Source organism: Clavelina lepadiformis, chromosome 2 (assembly GCF_947623445.1).
Source record: "Clavelina lepadiformis chromosome 2, kaClaLepa1.1, whole genome shotgun sequence".
In the NCBI taxonomy this organism is placed as follows: Eukaryota; Metazoa; Chordata; class Ascidiacea; order Aplousobranchia; family Clavelinidae; genus Clavelina; species Clavelina lepadiformis.
In genome coordinates this window covers 7637521-7655167 of record NC_135241.1, presented here as the reverse complement: position 1 = coordinate 7655167, position 17647 = coordinate 7637521, and the positions used below count along the sequence as shown (strand labels likewise).

General features: G+C 37.3%; 1 protein-coding gene across 1 annotated transcript; it reads right to left on the bottom strand.

Annotated features, from left to right (window-relative positions):
• Window positions 1-347: 347 nt before the first annotated feature.
• LOC143446724 (uncharacterized) lies at window positions 348-5217 on the bottom strand. Its single transcript, XM_076946489.1, has one exon. The coding sequence runs from the start codon at window positions 4048-4050 to the stop codon at window positions 1453-1455; it is 2598 nt and encodes an 865-aa protein (XP_076802604.1). The 5' UTR covers window positions 4051-5217; the 3' UTR covers window positions 348-1452.
• Between the last annotated feature and the right edge of the window lie 12430 nt (window positions 5218-17647).

Below are 17647 nucleotides of genomic sequence, written 5' to 3'. Positions count from 1 at the left end.
AATCAGTTTAAGTTGTGACCAGAAGCAAGTTAAGTTGGTTTAAACTGTGACTTGAGTCATTATTGCATTGATTTTTAGTCCTTCATGTAAAATTCAAAAATTTCCTTTTTTGAAAAGCTGCTTGTTGCCACTGATCACTTATAAACTATCGCTCCTTAATTCAGCACAGTAATATAATATTTGGAAAAAGGTTTATGCTGGTCTGACAAGGATTTTGTTTTATACGTGGCTAAATATTTTTCTCATTGCTGCTGAAATTGTAAGAACTCGAGGTTAAAGTTCTAACAAATTTCTTCCTTTAAAATATATATATGGCAAGTAGCGACACTGACGACACATCATTGGTTTTTTTAGTACCACGTTTTAATCTACACAAATACAAAGCACACATTTTCAGAACATTTACATTAGTAGTTATTCAGGTTTAATCAATGCAACCAAAACAACAGAAAAAAGTGAAGTACTATTAACATGTTGACTGCCAACGATGATTTTTTTGTGAAGAGGATTGGCTTCCACTGCTAACAACAGTAGTGCAATACACAACAATATTTGGGATAAACGTTTTGCCTCCATCCTGTTTTTCACAATTTTATTTGATAGTTTACATGCAAATTACTAATCCCTAACATCCGAAAAAGACACGAAATATCAATTCATATTTGTAGTAGTAACGAAAATACTCTCCTGGTTCAGAAACAAAACGACAGCATTTTAAAAAATAATACTGACACAGCAAACATGATTATCAATACTATTAACATCAAAGGTATTTAATGCAAATAATTTAATTTTTTTATGATGAATTTCTTTGATGAACCTGTAATAATAATTAGTTAATTGCAAACTGATCCATAAAACATTTCATGGTTTTTGTTAGTTGGGAGCATGAAAAGGTTGAAAATCACTGGTTTGAGCACAGTTATTGATACATCAGGTTTTACATGCAACACTGTTTTCAGGTAATTCTAATTTCTTCATGATTTGGAGACAAATGTGATATAAAGGTGCGAGTACAAATTTTTTCTAACATTTTTACCTTAATAAATTAAATGTTAAGGTTTTATGTGCCTCTAAACCTTTTAAAGCAGTTGAGCAACAAGTCATAAAACAAATATAATATCACATATATTAAAAATAGCAGTTCTGTACATTTTAAAATTTTTCAAAACTTTAATACCTTACGATATTTAACTTGGAAACTAACAAACTACACATATTACACTATAACACAACATCATCTAAGATACAGGGTGTCATACGAGAACACTTATTATTTTTCTATCAGGCACTGACATCATAGTATATACAAAATCAGTATATTATACTACATTCAATAATCATTACAATAATACTAAATGGTTGTTGGTTTTAATAATACAGCTAACTTGTATAGCCGATACATTGCAAGGCAAATTATATTGACTTAATGGTATTTTTTTGTTTCCGTAATTACTTAGCTGATTTGGCCAGCAAGACTTCTCTGATTTGCCTCAAGGTTGTATGTTTGATTTGATTACCTCTGGACACAGGTAAGTGTCTAATATTGTCATTCTTTTGAACAAACTGTAGGAGATAACTTCCTCCATCTTCAGTAATACCATTATCTTCGAAGTCAATCTTTTCAAGGCAAGAATCGTGTAACATTATATTGCTAAACCTGTTTATACTTTGATCATCCAGATTATTGCTTGCCAAACTCAATGTTTTTAGACTAGTATTCCGTCCTGATGACAAAACTTCCCACATATGAGATAACTTGTTGCCTGTCAAAGAACAGCCCTCTATATATAGAGCAGTAAGTGATTTATTCTTTGACAAAAAGTTGGCAACTGCTTTCAAGCCTGCTTGCTCAATGCTTAATTTATTTAGGGAAAGCAATGAAAGAGAGAGTTTTTTATCATTACCCTGTTCATCCAGTTCTGTTAAATCACGCATGATGAGCTGAACATCTCGATCAGACAATTCATTATCATCAAGAACAAGATGGCCTATCTTGGTTTCTTGCACAAGTTTTATCATGCTGTCTATACATTCTGTAGATGCATGGTTTCTTGAAATATTCAATGCCTTAACGTCAGTGCATGATGCAAGAGATCTTAAAATCTCATTCATATGGCTATCTGAGAGATCACAGTTACTTAAAGTTAGAGATTTGAGAGAAGAGAGAGTTTCTTTTTCTCTCAAAAACATGCAAAGCTCATCAATTTGATCTCTTTTTAAACTTATATTTGATAAATCAACATCACTTTGATTCTCTAGCAATGTTGATATGGATTGTGAGTGTCTCCTGCTTGCATTTTCCTGAACATCAACATCTGATGATGACGATGATGATGATGATGATGATGATGAAGAGCTTTTGCTTGAGTATGTGGATTCTGAATCAGAGTCTTTTATCGGGTGGGTATCTTCAAGCTCTTCTGGACTAGTTGCTTCCAAAGATTCCTCTTTGGGTTCTTTAACTGTAACTGGAATTTCTGAAAAAGGTGCAGGTTCTTTGTGTTCTTCCTCAGGTTCATTTTTCTGTGTTGGCACTTGTATTGGCCCATCTTTGACAACGCCATTATTGAGATCCTGATCAGAGGAAGAAATATTTTGATTTGGTGTCTCCTCTAGGCTAAGATCTCTGACAGATTTTTCCACATTGTTTGTTTCTTCTTCACTATCTGTTATGCTGCTGACACTACTCTCTTCCGATGATTCTTCATCAGAAGATGACTCAAAGCTGCTATCATACTTTTCTTTGTTTGCCTTAACTCGTTTTTTAGGAATAAACTTTGGCTTTGGGCCAGGTGGTGGCACTGGAGTTTTATTTGCAGCTGTGCCTTTCTTTTTTGAACGCATTTGTGCATCAGCTACTAAACATCGGTAACATGGATGGGCACCTTCAATTTTAACAAAACCAAAGTGACTTGTTTTGGCACCTAGCTTGTTACCAATTTTGTGCTTATATTCACAGCAAGCACTTAATCTTTCAGCTATGATTCCATTTAAATAAAAGGTAAGAGAAAATGGGTATCCTCTATGTCGTTGAGAAATGACAGTGAAGTTTTTTCCAGGCAAAAGTTTGCCATTGTACAAACATAGATTTCCCCCACCACAGTGTTGTTGATAAACAGCAATATCATCACGTGGGTCTTCTGTTTCAGCATCTAAGTTCACCATTTTGCCAAGGTATTTAAGTGTGATAATGCATAAAGATCTCATTTGTCCTCTGTAAATCATTGGAGGTTCTTTGCGATGAAGCTCTAGGGAATGTTTGTTGGACAGTGCTTCTCTCCTGACTGTAGCTAGTGCACTTGATGATCTGGACTTTCTTACTTTTGTTCTTTTTTTGCTTGTTGAGGCAGTAACAATCTTTCGTGAGGCTGGATCCAGAACAGGAACTCGATAAGGACTAACTCCACTTCCCAAGTCATAATTTGACAGATTAAGAGAGAACGAGTGCAATGCTTGTTGATCAAGCTGATGTAAGTGCTGGTTGTCAATTTCAACATTAGGATAATCAGTTGTGATTCTAGTGCCACGTGTGTTGTAAGGAGAGTCACCAGGAATTGCTGGGTAACCTTCACTTTGCCAGAACTCATCTTTTGTGGATGACGTACTAGTACTATTGTAATCAGAAAACAGTGTAGGTGCTGTATGTGGACGCACTTTCCTCTGTTTTTTTTGTTTTCTTGCTTGCGGTGACAGCAACGGGAGAATATCTTCATCGCCACGCAATGCTCGTTCTGCTCTAATTTTTTTTACACGTTCTTGTTTTCCAATTTCCTCCAACTGTTGCTTAATTTTCATTTGGCGATGTCTCTCCATATCAAGAGCTTTATGCACTATTGCCTGAGCCAATAAATCTCTGACATGGCGTTGATGCTCCTTGCGAGCATTGTTAAGACGAAAAACCTTTTCGGAAACTATTTCTCCCTTGCGTGTTATCAAACCAGCTTTTATAAGATGCTTTCTCATGCGACTATTACTGAAGTATGATGTCAAGTTTGGGTCTGTCAAACTTCCATAGCTTGCCAATGGGCCAGGATCAATGTGACTCATTTTATCAGTTTAAAATCAGACTATGCCAGTGGGTAACAAAATTTGATGCTTGAAATCAACTTCTGCTAACTCTTGTGCAGCAGAAATTTACAAAACCATGAACTCTACAGATGACTAAACCTAGTGCTGTAAACACAAGAGAAGTGCTTTATCTGTTTAAGACATAGATACACCGATAGATTCTTAAAGTAGAAGTTAGGATTGTCGGGTACCGTACTAAGGGCTAGTTTTAAGCCAATTTTCTTAAAATTGGTCCCTGTACCAAATGGGGCCCCAGCACTCACAAAAACATAGAATGATACAAACCTAACTTACCCTACCATGTGTAATCGTATCGCTTAATAGTGGATCCTCCAGCTTTCATCGTATTTCATTAGTTTTAGAAAACACTACAGTAAAAAAATGTCAATCTTTGTTTGTTATGGGGCATAGCCAAGGGGTTCCGCTAGCAGTTCCTAATTGAGCCCCACATCTTTTAGCGCATTCATTACCATGTTACAAACATATCTGCGTGTATCCATCATCGCTATCATAAAAAATTACACGAGCTAGTGGGTAACAATTGCAGCGCTGCTAACAATAGCCAACAGAACAGAACAGTATAATGCCGTGGTGCCGCGACATTTTCTCAGTCTCTTACAAGTTACGACCAGGCTGGCATCCATTAGCCACAACGGCTTACACTGCTACTAAGGTTGCCTATGAATATCGCATGAAATTCATAAAACAAAGTAAACCTTACTGTCAACTCTGCTTACAGCACTTACATTGGGTTTAGTGGCTATCCTGACCATGCATTAGTCTTGTTATCAAGTTGTTTTTCATTTATACACGTTTTAAGTCTGAGCTTTGTCCCGTAAACTAATTATTTGCCTGCGAGGTTATTAATTACTTCACCCCGCTATAGTCTGGCCTTTTAGCATTTATTTTTCGCTTCCCCACAAGCAATGACGAAAAATGAACGATATATTGGCTAGGCTATTGCTGGTACCGGTTTGTTGCCAGTTGTTGCCATCCATTAAGTTCCATTATCGTTCATATCGTTTAACTTAATGTAAAACCAATTAATTATGCTTCCTATTTCAAGTGAAGAAGTAACCAAAAAGATGTTTACTCAAAGTTAATGATCAGTGATTACTTCTTGGTAACCATTGGCAATGGCTGAACATCAGAACAATGTTTTCCTTTGCGGCGCTCCAAAAATATGGCGGCGTTGTGTGTTGCTACGTAACATTTCACGTGACCTAAGAAAAATTAAATCATATAATTTTATATTTTAAAAAAGTTCAAGAACTCAAGTAAAGTGGAGTAAAATTTTACATGGCGTAAAACGACCTTTTGTCGTTTCCAAACTTAAAATTATACAGCATTATTGTCTTACATTTTTCATTTAACTATTACTAAGGCGTTCAATATGATTTGCGAAACAACATTCTCTATCTGATGAGTGATGAGTTTGTGGCGGTTGGCACTATAACACGAATCTTTTCCTTTAATTTCTTTGTTTTCACGAAATCTGTTCATTCCTAAGTTACTTAACGTTGATTACTTTGCTTATATACCGTTCACTTTTTGTCAATTCTTCATTTAGTTGTTCATTTGTTACTTAAGTTCGTTACCAGTTAAATACAATTTTATCCTCTCACGTTTTGATCCTTCGATTTTGCGAATGTACTGCGGAAAAAGACATGCAACCTCATTGGGAGTCAAGGCGAGTTTTCGTGTTATCAGACTTGAGTAGCTCTCCCTCTAGGTTCTAAAGACGGTCAAGAAAGCTTTGTTAACCATCGTCTACGATTGGTTACCTATTGTTTAGTTTAAGCTTGAAAGAGTGACTGTTTTGTTGTAAGCAGGTCACGCAACCCGCCGAGGAAACTCTGGTTTAAAAAAGCACATTTATGATTTCAATCGCAGTAATTTATCTTTGGGAATCTATATTAATTTGATATCTGTAGTAGATACATAGCCATAGAGTACTAATAACAACCATAGAATAACAATATTAATGCTTGTTAATAGCATTCTTTGATGTAACATAAAGAGTGGCTGTTTCACCGTAAGTAGGTCACGCGGCCCATAGTTGAAGATGGGCGGTTAGGTTAGATTAGAAGAGTGGGTAGGTGAAAAGTTGATTTTAGCTATTTGGGTTCTATTTCAAATAATATTTAGATTGGTAAAATGAATTAGGTGGCTATGTTATTTATAACATTTCCGTTAGATTTGTGGCGTTAGACACCCACGTCTTACATGAAAATGTCAAAATGCCACTACGATTTTAATTATTCTTGTGCTGTGCGTTTTTTATTGGCCACTGTAACTGAAGGTCGTGTAACCGCATGGTCACTTACTAACCATGTTGTTTTTCTGGTCTCCTAACTCCTAAGCCATTTCACTGATGACACCGTCACAAACGGTCGTGTTTGTTTTCAGCAAACTCAGTCGTTCAATATATGCTTCAACCTACTACAGTATTATGAGTTTGACATTTTTCAGTTAATTAAATAGCGCTACCTGGGAAGTAAACTTCCTTTCTGATAAAGGAGTCATAGCCAGTTATTAGACATAGTTTATTTAACTTCTATTTTAAAGGCTATGGCGATTCAAATAGCGAATTGTAATAATTTAGATAATTGGCGTTTTAGTAAGCGATTGTGTGTCTGGATGGGAAAAAATCTGTTATTTAAAATATGCGCGTGTTGTATTACGTGGCTATACATAACTGTCCAGTTTAACGATGACACGTATAAGTATTGTAGAGTAACCTTCATTTCAAGCGCTTGTAGTACGCTTAGAGCAGTGGTTCCCAAACTTTTTCAGCTTGTGGCACACTAGAAAAATTAGAAAACGCTCGCGGCACACTTACAAGAGAAGAAATGTTGCTTTAAAAAGTTACCCTACTCTATCGACAATGCCATAATTGGTTTCATCGTCACATGTGCTTATTTCTCAGCTATTGAAGCAGCTAGAAAGCTTTTAAGTCGCATATGCTTGTCTGCATGCCTTATTTTAAATATTTGTACAGTTCTTTTCCAAAATTCCAAAAAGATTCGCGGCACACCTGAGAATCTGTGGCGGCACACAGTTTGGGAATCACTGGCTTAGAGTGTTACGAAATTAGACGTGTTCTCGCTGACATAGTTTTGTGACGAAAAAAGTGTTGTCAGATTGTTAGTGGTTACAAAAGAAAATATTCTGTGACACATCGATATGTGATCGATAAGTTGAGCTGGTGGCCTTAGCTGATTGGCTAGGGCAAAACCTAAAAAAAATTGATTTTGGTTTAATAGTTCTTCTTACAGAATCTCTCTTCTGGAAAAACCTTCCGGTAAAAAGGCTCTCTGAAAAGTGTGCTTGTGGAAATGGTACACGATAATTTCTTCAGATGTAATTACGACTAAATTTTGGAATATAAGAATTAGAACTTTATGAAGGTTGTGATGACTTAAAAAAAAAACAGTAAGAGATAGCATAAGCAACGGAGTCAAAATTAAAATAGACAAAAGAAATTCTAACAGAACAATTAAAGCCTTTGACTTTATGTCATCCAAAAATATTAATATAGCCCCCGCCATCGCTACAGGGCCCTCAGATTAACAAGAAATCATGAAAAATAGCTAAGGTTTACTTTTTTTCATATGAAATAGTGACAGCCTATTGTTTTATGCTTTCTGATTGTAACATTTTTGTTGTAATCAGTAACGTATTTTCACTATGTGCAATTTGTGCATGCTCGCGCATTCTTAAAGGTTTATACCCGGACCCAGTCTAATAAGTTTATAGCCAAATATAACGTACGGTCGGATTTTGATTACATTCCTGTATCGCACCTCTGCAGTTCAGCATTTCAGCCGATTGAGAGCTAGACTGAGGTGAAAACGCCTTTTAGGAAGTCGTGATTTAATTGGAGTTTATAGGCTGTAGATTGTAGAAGATACATACCCGGTTCTGTACGTATCAAATCTCCTAGGATACGTTACACTGCTGCCATTGTTCCAAATACACTATTAGCTTATTGTAGGTTAGCAAGGGACGTAAATGCTTAAAAGTACGGCATTTTATTTGTTCTACGCAGAAAAATAACCCTCAAAATATGTTTTTACTATCTTCTAAATGATTGGCTATTACAATTAAGCGCCCTAGCCCGAAATACCTTAGTGGGCCAAACGTTACGTCACTAGTCCAATTCGGGCTGCACATTGCTACCATGAATGACTTACACCACTCACCAGTACAGAACCAACCAGAATGTCTACACCACAAACACAGTACTAACAACACGCACAATGACTGACGTTATGACGCTAAAGAAATTTGTATATGAATAAAATAATAATCAACAGCATACTTTCATAGACATACACTTTACATATAAAATACAACGATACCAACACCAGGGCCGTACAAAACCTTAAAAAGAGCCGCATGCAGCCCGCTGGTTGGACATAGCTGTTCCATTCCTAAGTTCGGCTTAAGTTTGAAGAGACCCTTTTCATTTATGAGCAGGGTTGCTATCAGTCTCAACTCAAAAATAAGGACGACTAGAAAATGAAAGACGAATACCACCTTAAACAGTGTACAACAGGAGAAAGCAACCAATGTTCCTAAAAAAAAAAAAAAAAAACAAGACACTATCTGCATGTTCATAATTTTGGTATCTCTTTGGTACAAAATGGTATCGTAAAGGTGACAAAATGCCAAAAATAAGGACAAAAGTGCCCACCTTCGCCCTAAAAATAAGGACGAAAGTGAAAATAAGGACATTTCTTAGAAAAAAGGACAAACATGTTTTCTAAGACACGGACCTTTAAAATAAGGACAAATCTTAGAAATAAGGACGGTATGGCAACCCTGTTTATGAGGCTATCTTAACTTAATTTACCTGTTGAATTATCTGACTCTATTGTTGCTTGAAATTCGAATACTCTAACCTTTTGTCTGCCGAATGGTTTTAATGTTACAAAAGAAAAACGGTAGCTCGCATGATAAGGTTTTAATTGTTATAGGTGCTGTACACTCTCTCAATATTACAAATAACCAAGAACTTAAGTAATACTACTGCTAATAAGCTGTCTATTGAGTTGCAATCACCATGGCTAGCTTAGACAACTCATCTGTTGATTTCGATGATTCACTCGGCTAACTCTACACTCGCTAGTAGAAGTGCGAGCTTACAGTATATAACGTGAAAGCGTTTGGAGTTAAAATGTTCAACATGAAAAACGCAGCAAGTCATAGCAGGTGCAGCGAGAGAAAAAATGTTTTGACAATGTAAGATATATATAGCTAAAGCTGACACATTCAGACATAGATAAATATTATTAATTAATCAGTGTTAAGTTTGAGAAGCGGGCATTTCTAACAAAGACTTCTTGTCAGCATAGACGCTGGAAAAAAACTGGAAACGTACTAAAAGGAGTGTTCACAAGAAGTTATTCAGAGCAAGTTTCCAAATATCAGTAGACAGTTGAATTGTTTATCAAAAAACAATTTCATAAACTTCAATCAATAACTAGAAAACACTTTTCCAAGAAATGATGTAATGGTATTAAAAAATTCCACCCATGACGCTACATTCCTCCCCCGCTACGGAAGGAAAAAGTTAACAACTTATTTGTAACATACTGATGATAACAAACGTGAGCATGCACAAACAACAGTCAATTAATGAAGTTATGGACAAACGAATGAAAAATTACAGATGGTAATACAACTACATCATGAAGGGTAATTCCGAGAGCAACATGTTTCGCAAGTAGGCTACTGTTTGAACTGTTTGTATTGCAGATTTTCGTCGGCAACACGGCATGCGAGTAAGTATTAAAACTGCTGCAAGTAAGCCAAATGGATAGCAGATGTAGCCGCTATCATGGTATAAATTTTTTCCCGTGAAGAAAATTGTGTAACCAGCTGAAATGTTTCATCCAATCACATGAACCAATATAGAAGATCTGCAGCCGAAGTGGTTGGTGGCGCAGGAAAAGCAAGAACTGCCACCAAAATGTTTTTTCCAAACGGCTGGAATAGTTTTTTTACAGGACGAATCGAATCACCGTTCGTTGTCATTCAGCCAGATCGGTGCGCCGAGGCACGAAGTAACTAGAGCCTTGCTGACCTTGTCTAATAAGCGGTAGTGGAGGTAAGAGAGGCGACTGAGGAAACGGTGACTCAGGTCGCGTGAGATCAATAAAGATAACTGTAGGCGATGCGACAGTCGGAGTATAAGAAGTAGTATTGTCAATATGGAAGCCAGGAGAAGATACAGGAAACACCGACATACTGAAGTTCCATTAAAAGCAACGGTAGTAACGACAAAATCTGTGGCGAAATCAAAGGGGTAAAGGTTGTTCAAGTAAGCTGCATCTCCTAATGAGATGAGTTGAAAAAGCGAAAATCATAAACGTTAATAATGAGTAAACAATAAAGCGGGAGAATTAAAAACGATATAAGTACAGATACGAAGTTATACAGCATATAGGGAAAGGAAACAAGCATGCAACTATACTAGCAGGAGAGAAGAAGGAAATTTACCAAAAATGAAGAAGGCATCGAAATACAGAGGAAAATAGCAAGATGATACATGTACATGAAATTAACTGTACATAAAAACAAAGTGACACAAATAATGAAACTTAAATTGTGTTGGTTTCTGCGAAATCATCACGAGAAGGGGAAGCGGGTGACGCGGTAAAGGCGACTGGGTAAAAGCGACTTAATTGTTTGTTGTGGATGTGCAACTGGTGCTCGATATTGGTGTCGCCAAGCGCGAATACGGGAGACAAGGGATCTGGCGTACTGCAAATGGTGCGGAGATGATCGGATAAACCCGATGGTGTGGAAGAGAGCTCACATCATTGCAAGGAGTTGCAGAATGAAGATAAGGGCTCAGAGGAATGGATTCGTAATCTGCGACAGTGCAAGGGCGTCCGCAAACGTGTCTGCAACGTAGGAGCCGTTGACCGTAGTTTCATCGGTCGTAGTAAGGCTTGTTAAGACATGTTGAATTTGCTCCTTAAGATGGTTGACTTCAGACATAGAGCTCAGCATCGTTTGAAGATCAGTAAAAGAGTCAGAGAGCTCGTTGAAGATTTTCTCCTAATCAGGTGCAATGGAGTTGATGTGTATAGACGACAAAGGTAAGTTGAGTTGATGCACTTGCACATGCTCGTGCGATAAAGTATGGTTGTGATAAAGGACAGTGTGTCGCAAAACTCGGAAGGCAAAACCTCTTGCTGGTCGATACGATTCCAGCAGGTGTACTCCCGGTAACAAAACGTTGTTTGAAATGAATTGGCCGTTTTGATCATGGTACTTGATGAGAGAACGTTGGTTAAATGCGTTTTTGTACGCAAGTGACGGTAAGATGGTGCCGTTGATAGAATGGCATGCTGCTCTGGACAAAAAATCTCCAAGGCTGGAACCCATGGTTTGACGTCCAAGAGTGGTGGCGAGTATCTCAGTAGGGAATATCTTTCCAATTGCTTTGTAGAGTGTGCCGATCAGCTTCGTGAGCTGGCAATGTTCTCTTGTTCTCTTCGTTAAAAGTAGAGAGAACTTCGGAAATTAGATCGTCCTGTTGCGTGTCAAAGGTTGCAAGAAGCCACGAGAATTGAGAGTGTCGCGATTGAGAAGATACACGCCTTGGCAGGTTAGGACAAAAAAGAGCTAGTTTGTTGAGATCTGAACATTGGTGGTAGCGAAAGATAAAGTTGTTGTTGTCGCAGTGGATATGATTGCTATAGCAGTTTTTCGCACGTCTGGTGTATTTCCTCCAATGATGCACCGAGATCTTGAGGTCTTGTAAGGAAACTCTATATAAAGACGTAGAGTTGTAATGGATTTCCATCTTATGTGACTTAAGAGGCTTGGTTGGAGAGCAGATGTATTCGCCATATAAACATGCGATTTCCCGTTAAGCAGTATCCACGCTTGATTGAGCAAGATGCAAAAGATCCAAGTGAAGACGTCATTGTGTCCGTTACTTTCCCAGCAGCTGAAGTCAGCTAGACGAACTTATAATGGACAGCATTGCGAGTGGAGTATGCAGCAGGGTTAGACAATATGAGTGGCCATGTGATAAATATTTGGTTTCATTCCATGATGAACATTCTTGTTTGTAGGGTTGGTGTGTGTCAAACGTATTGGCCGATTTTTGATTACTCCCAAAAAAGAAGTAAATAGTTTTCCAGGACGTAATCTGTGAAATGCAAACTGTTGCAGGAACCTGGAGATGAAGATCCGGAGCAAACATGGTAACAGTGCAGTTGTGTATGGAGAAGGGTGCTTGCTTTTCACAATGGATGTCGTCATCAAAGAAATATTATCCAAGAGAATGCGAACGTTGACATTATAGAAACTGTTGTGAGTCCAGCGATGAACACTCACCTGAGTGCTGATGTAAACACAAAGAAACGCGTAAGCAGCAAACAATAGAACATGTTGTGTTCCTAATCAGAGAAACGTTTCGGTGGAATGATTTTGCGGCCAGTCTGAGAAGTGTTGACAGCGGCAAAAGTTATTGTGGCGTCGTCATCATCGTTGTCTCCGTCTGAACTGAACTACTCTGAGCTGGAGCCATTGCTGTCGTTGTTGTTAAATTAAGTTGTTTACACGAATAGAGTTGAATGCGTTCTGCGCCTTTTAAGATATAGTAGGCCTATACCGTAAACGCTCACTTGTTATTGACCATATTCCTTAATTCCTCACTTTTCGGAAATTTGTGTGACGTATTTTGTTCAAATCGTCTCCGCTGTGCCAGCACATCTTGTACCTTACAGAATTGGATATTGGTTAAGCATTTTTGACATTAATTTCTTGTAGCCTATATCCGATGTCGCTTCAACATAACATGTAAGAGAACTGTTTTAAGAAAGCCTTTTGTATTTTTTGAGCAATGGCTCAACGTTATCTTTTTCCGAGCAAGATCTTCATAAGTACATTCGAACGGAAATCACAGCTGATGGTAGAATTAGGTGGAACCAATGTTATTGCCATAAGTACACATTTTATGGTAAAGACAGAACTGTCCCTCTTTTATTTTTGGCTTGTTTGGTTTTGTGTCATTTTAGTGAGGGTTATTGGCTACGAAACCAATCTGTTTTTGAATAATTTATAAGTTATATATCTGAGGCAAACCAGTTATTTAGATTTCTCCACTCTTTTTTTTATTGGAAAATAAGACAAGTATTGTAGTAGCTTGTGACGAAGGATGGAAGTATTATGTTGATAAAGGAGTGCTGGTTAAATATGGTTGGTTCTATGAAAGTAGGTTAATATGTTTTTAACAGCCTTTTTAATCATCCTAAATTCTGGAATATAAGTTAAAAAGTAGTTAAAAGTCCTTGTTTCAGCTTCACAAAGTGAACAAAATTTTATCAATCCGCAGAAAAATGTGTATGCTAACTATATACAGCAGCGTTTCTCAACCGGTGTGCCGCGAAGCTATTTCAGGAGGACGGCAAGCATGCTAAAATGTTACAGTACAAAAGGCGAATTCCGTGATGTGGAGTCATAGTAAAACTAACGGCTTTTGTAACTACAAAATAATGTATTTATAAACACATTTAAAAAAAGGGTAGTTTAATTAGACTCGTTTGTGCGCATGACAAAAAGGTATTGTCAGTAAAATTTCGCCATCTAAATTAGTGAGCTTCAAAACAATAAAAACGATTGTCCGTAAAAGTTGGTGGCAAATTTGAGAAGCATCACTGCCGTTACATACAGTTTTTTTGGAAGTCGTTTTTAATAAACGTTATATATATATATGATTGTCTGATTACTTTGGAAAAAATGCACATCATTGTCAGCAACATTTTAGTTGGAGACCACGTCGAAGATGCCAACGCAGGAAACAGGTTAATTGTTACATGGCTTTACCCAGAGCGTCCATCAGATCCAGCGGTCTTCTTAACGTTACCGATTATATCGTACAGGGACGATGATCAGATGATGATGATGATCAGACGATGATGTAAAATCAGTGCACACTACACCACTATACACACTACACTACTGTCTGTGACGGTGTCACGAGTAGAATGCCTTACCTGGTCAGCATGGTTAGTGACCCTACGGTCCCACAACCTTCACTTACATTGACCAATGAAAATCAAACAACACAATAATAATAAAAATCGTAATGGCGGTTTGACATTTTTATGCAAGGTTTGAGTGTCTAACGCCACAGTATAAACAAATATACAGTAGCTTTAGCTTATAGCAGCCTTTGTCGAATTTTGTGCAATTTGTTAGAATCTACCTAAACTTGCAAGTGCTGTGAAAATTGTCTTGACTTCATTTTCCTTCCACATATGCGGATAATTTTGCTTTCGCTGTAATCAGTATGTTAGGAAAACTGATGAAAAGTGGATGTCTTGCGAACGTTTACGTTTTCACCAGCGATTTCTTCCCAACGCTTCTGCGAAGCAGGTCGTATAGAGCTTGCTCGTTCGTTTCAAGGATGGCGGGAGTGATAACACCGTTTTGGATTCCGCTAGGTAGCCTAAATCGCAGCAGGCTATGAAGATTAGGGTTATAAAACCATCAGTTAGGCCCACGTATAAGCTGTACTCGGCTTTCGTTATTATTGGTACCTTTCGTTTTTCTCAATTTAAAGTTTGATGTTTGAGCCAATTTACTTGTTTTGAATGGAAACCATTATTGTAATGTAATATTCCAAGTGAACGGCCTTATTTAAACCAAACAGAATTTGAATCTATAACCAAATTAACAAAAACCTGCTAGTCTCTAAAATGTAACTTTCGATCTTCATGTATTGTAGTAGGCTAAACTCAAAATTTTATTAACATCGATTAGCTCCACTGTCTGCTGGTATTCTACAGAAGTTGGAAACCTTTTAGTTCCTGGTATCAATGTGCTTGAGCCTTGAACGTTGTTTTATTATTTGCGCAGGAGAAAGCGTCAACGGACAATCCCATATTTAGTTCCTGAACTCATTGCAGTTCTTGCTGTAGTAGCTACGTACTTTTTAACAGAAACAAAATGCATGCCATTCCTTACACTGTGGGAGAGGCAAAATTACATGAAAGGTATATTAGAATTTTGTGCAAAATTCTTTAAGATTTCTATGAAAGCTAGTTATTATAAGTAGAGCTAAATGCAGCAATGAATTTGTGTTACATAGAATTTATATTATCATGCAGCACTTGCTGACAGCGCTGACTTAACAAGTTGAGGTTTGTTTCTAAAACAACATTGTCAAGGTAAAATTTCTGCTAACACCTTATATCTTATTCCTTTGATTGATACCACACAGAAATTTCGTTCGGATTGTGTGCTTAAAAGAAACGATGGAATCAACTTCCAACGACGGTTCAAAAATATAGTTTTATATTTTGATAAGCTTTGAAAGTGTAGATCATTATTGCATTTAATTTAGGAAAGATCCTATAAGCTGTTCAATTTTGTGCTTGCGCTTTATTGAAATTAGTTCATCTAAATTTTGAAGAGGGCTCCGTGTTTTTTTAGAAATTAAAAAACTGGAAAGGATGCATTTCACACAATTTAGACTGGTATAATGCTGTAGGGAGTATTGGAACAAACTTAGACCACTTGTGTCAATTGACGTCAGGCCATTCTACAATCAGTACAATTCCCCAACTTATAGTGACGTCACTAGAATTTGAGGTCTCACATGGTACACAGAGCGCGTGAGTAGTTGGATTAGTCGGCGTACTAGAAGGACCTAAAGGCGGAATAGAGCTAATCCACGAATTTGCATTGTTTGTCTTTGTGTGTGTTTAGCAGTAGTCGTTCTATTTTTGTGGGGCAACATTAAACGGAAATTATTTTTTGTTGGGGTGATCTGGGACAGAAATGTTTCCTTTTCATGGTTTATTACATCCTGTTTCGGGTAAAAATAAAGCGATTCCTTAAATTTTATTTCCCAATAGCCTGATTCGAAATTAATGGATGTCTCCAATCTTCAAAGCCGGCTTGGAAGCAGTCTTCATCACCAAAAATTCGTTTTAGCTTTTCGGCGAGGAGGGAGATATCTGGAAAAACAACAAAACCTTACAATGCTTTGAAATTGTCTGAATTTCGTTTGACTTATTGTTGGTTTGTGTTTGGGACCCAATCAGCATAACTATTTAATCATAAGGTGTCTTTCACGGCCTTTATTTATTTCTTTCTTTCCATTTTTTATCTGCGGTGGAAAGTGAATTTACTCGATGTAAGAGATTTTTCACCAGCCAACCTTTGTACTGTAGTGTGTGTATCGGTTGACAGTTGAGATACCTGTTGCCACAAATAGGTTTCTTGTAGACATTTGAGGTGAGCAGACCCAACTTATCAGGGGAAATATATGAATCTAAGAAAGCAATTGAATGAACACTTGTCTTCCTTTTCGAAAGTGAGTTTGTAGAGATTTCCATTGAGTCAATGGCGGAAATCTATCAAATTATCGCGGGTCCATTTTGCGCCATGCAAAAAGTCAGTAAAAAAATTAATATTTTTTCGGAAGGGGTGCTACTTTCAACTGTACTTTTTAGCACAGACATAACCTACCAGCATATCTTTCGGTTGCTACCTTGCACAACAAAATTTTTTTTCCAACAGTCAGGAAATATGCTTTCCCGCTTAGAGGGTCCGTTTTGCCCCGCCTTCCTCAACTGTTGTCCTCTAAAAGTTTAGTTGGTGGCTTCCAGACATATCAGCAGACCATTACATCGTTAACCGTGATCCATCGTTAATTTTGTGCGCTCACTCAAATAGTTATCTTCACTAAGTCGCTCTCTTGCAATATCTATAGCAAAGTCGGTCGGTATGTTGGTAAAAAGCGAGATAACATGAAAAGATAGCCTACCATTACTTCGTTAGAACTTTTTAAGGATAATGTTTCCGAACAGAAAAGTTTTTCCTTTCCAGGGTAGATAGTTTAGAAATAAATTGGTTTAAAATGTCTTAGTAGGGTCTTGTTTCAGTTTAAGATAGGTTTTCGAGTCAGCAACTTTAAAGCTTCTTCCAAGACCGCTGACATATTCGCTAAGCAGTTGCATCAAAAAAGGCTGAAAAAATTTGCTCTGACTCTGTTATATCTGCCTCTAGATGAGGTTGTTTGCTCTTCCCGGACGGCACTCGATTAATAGATCACCCAACACGTAAAACGTTAACACTTTTATTGAACATAGAAGAAACAGAAAATTCAAGCTGAACAAACGTAGCCAATGCAAGCGCTTATATAGGAAGAGAATTAACGGAAAGCTCGAAACGAATGCATTAGCATTAGAATTAAAGATTGTTTAGTTGGAAATTGCATAGTTCAAAAAACACAACTACATGACTTTAACAGAAATATTCACAGCAACCACTTTATTCTTGTTTATTTTATTCTTAAATGTAGGTGTTTTCTCCGCTGGTAGTGCTAATGAGTATTTGTTGTGGTTGTTGTCATTTTGATGAAGCGAAGCTTTGTGCAAGTTTGAATCGGTTGAGCTGAACAGTTTCCGTGAAGTAATGTTTCCTTCCATGCACTCGTAGGCTACGAAGGCGTTGTCAGGCATATTGCTACTGACGTTAGCCATATCTGTCACTTACATGAAGGTCGATTTTATGTATTACGGTCATTTATGTTTTTGGT

Excerpts from the sequence above, each read along its gene's own strand:
- LOC143446724 (XM_076946489.1), bottom strand. The coding sequence starts at position 4,050 with ATGAGTCACATTGATCCTGGCCCATTGGCAAGCTATGGAAGTTTGACA.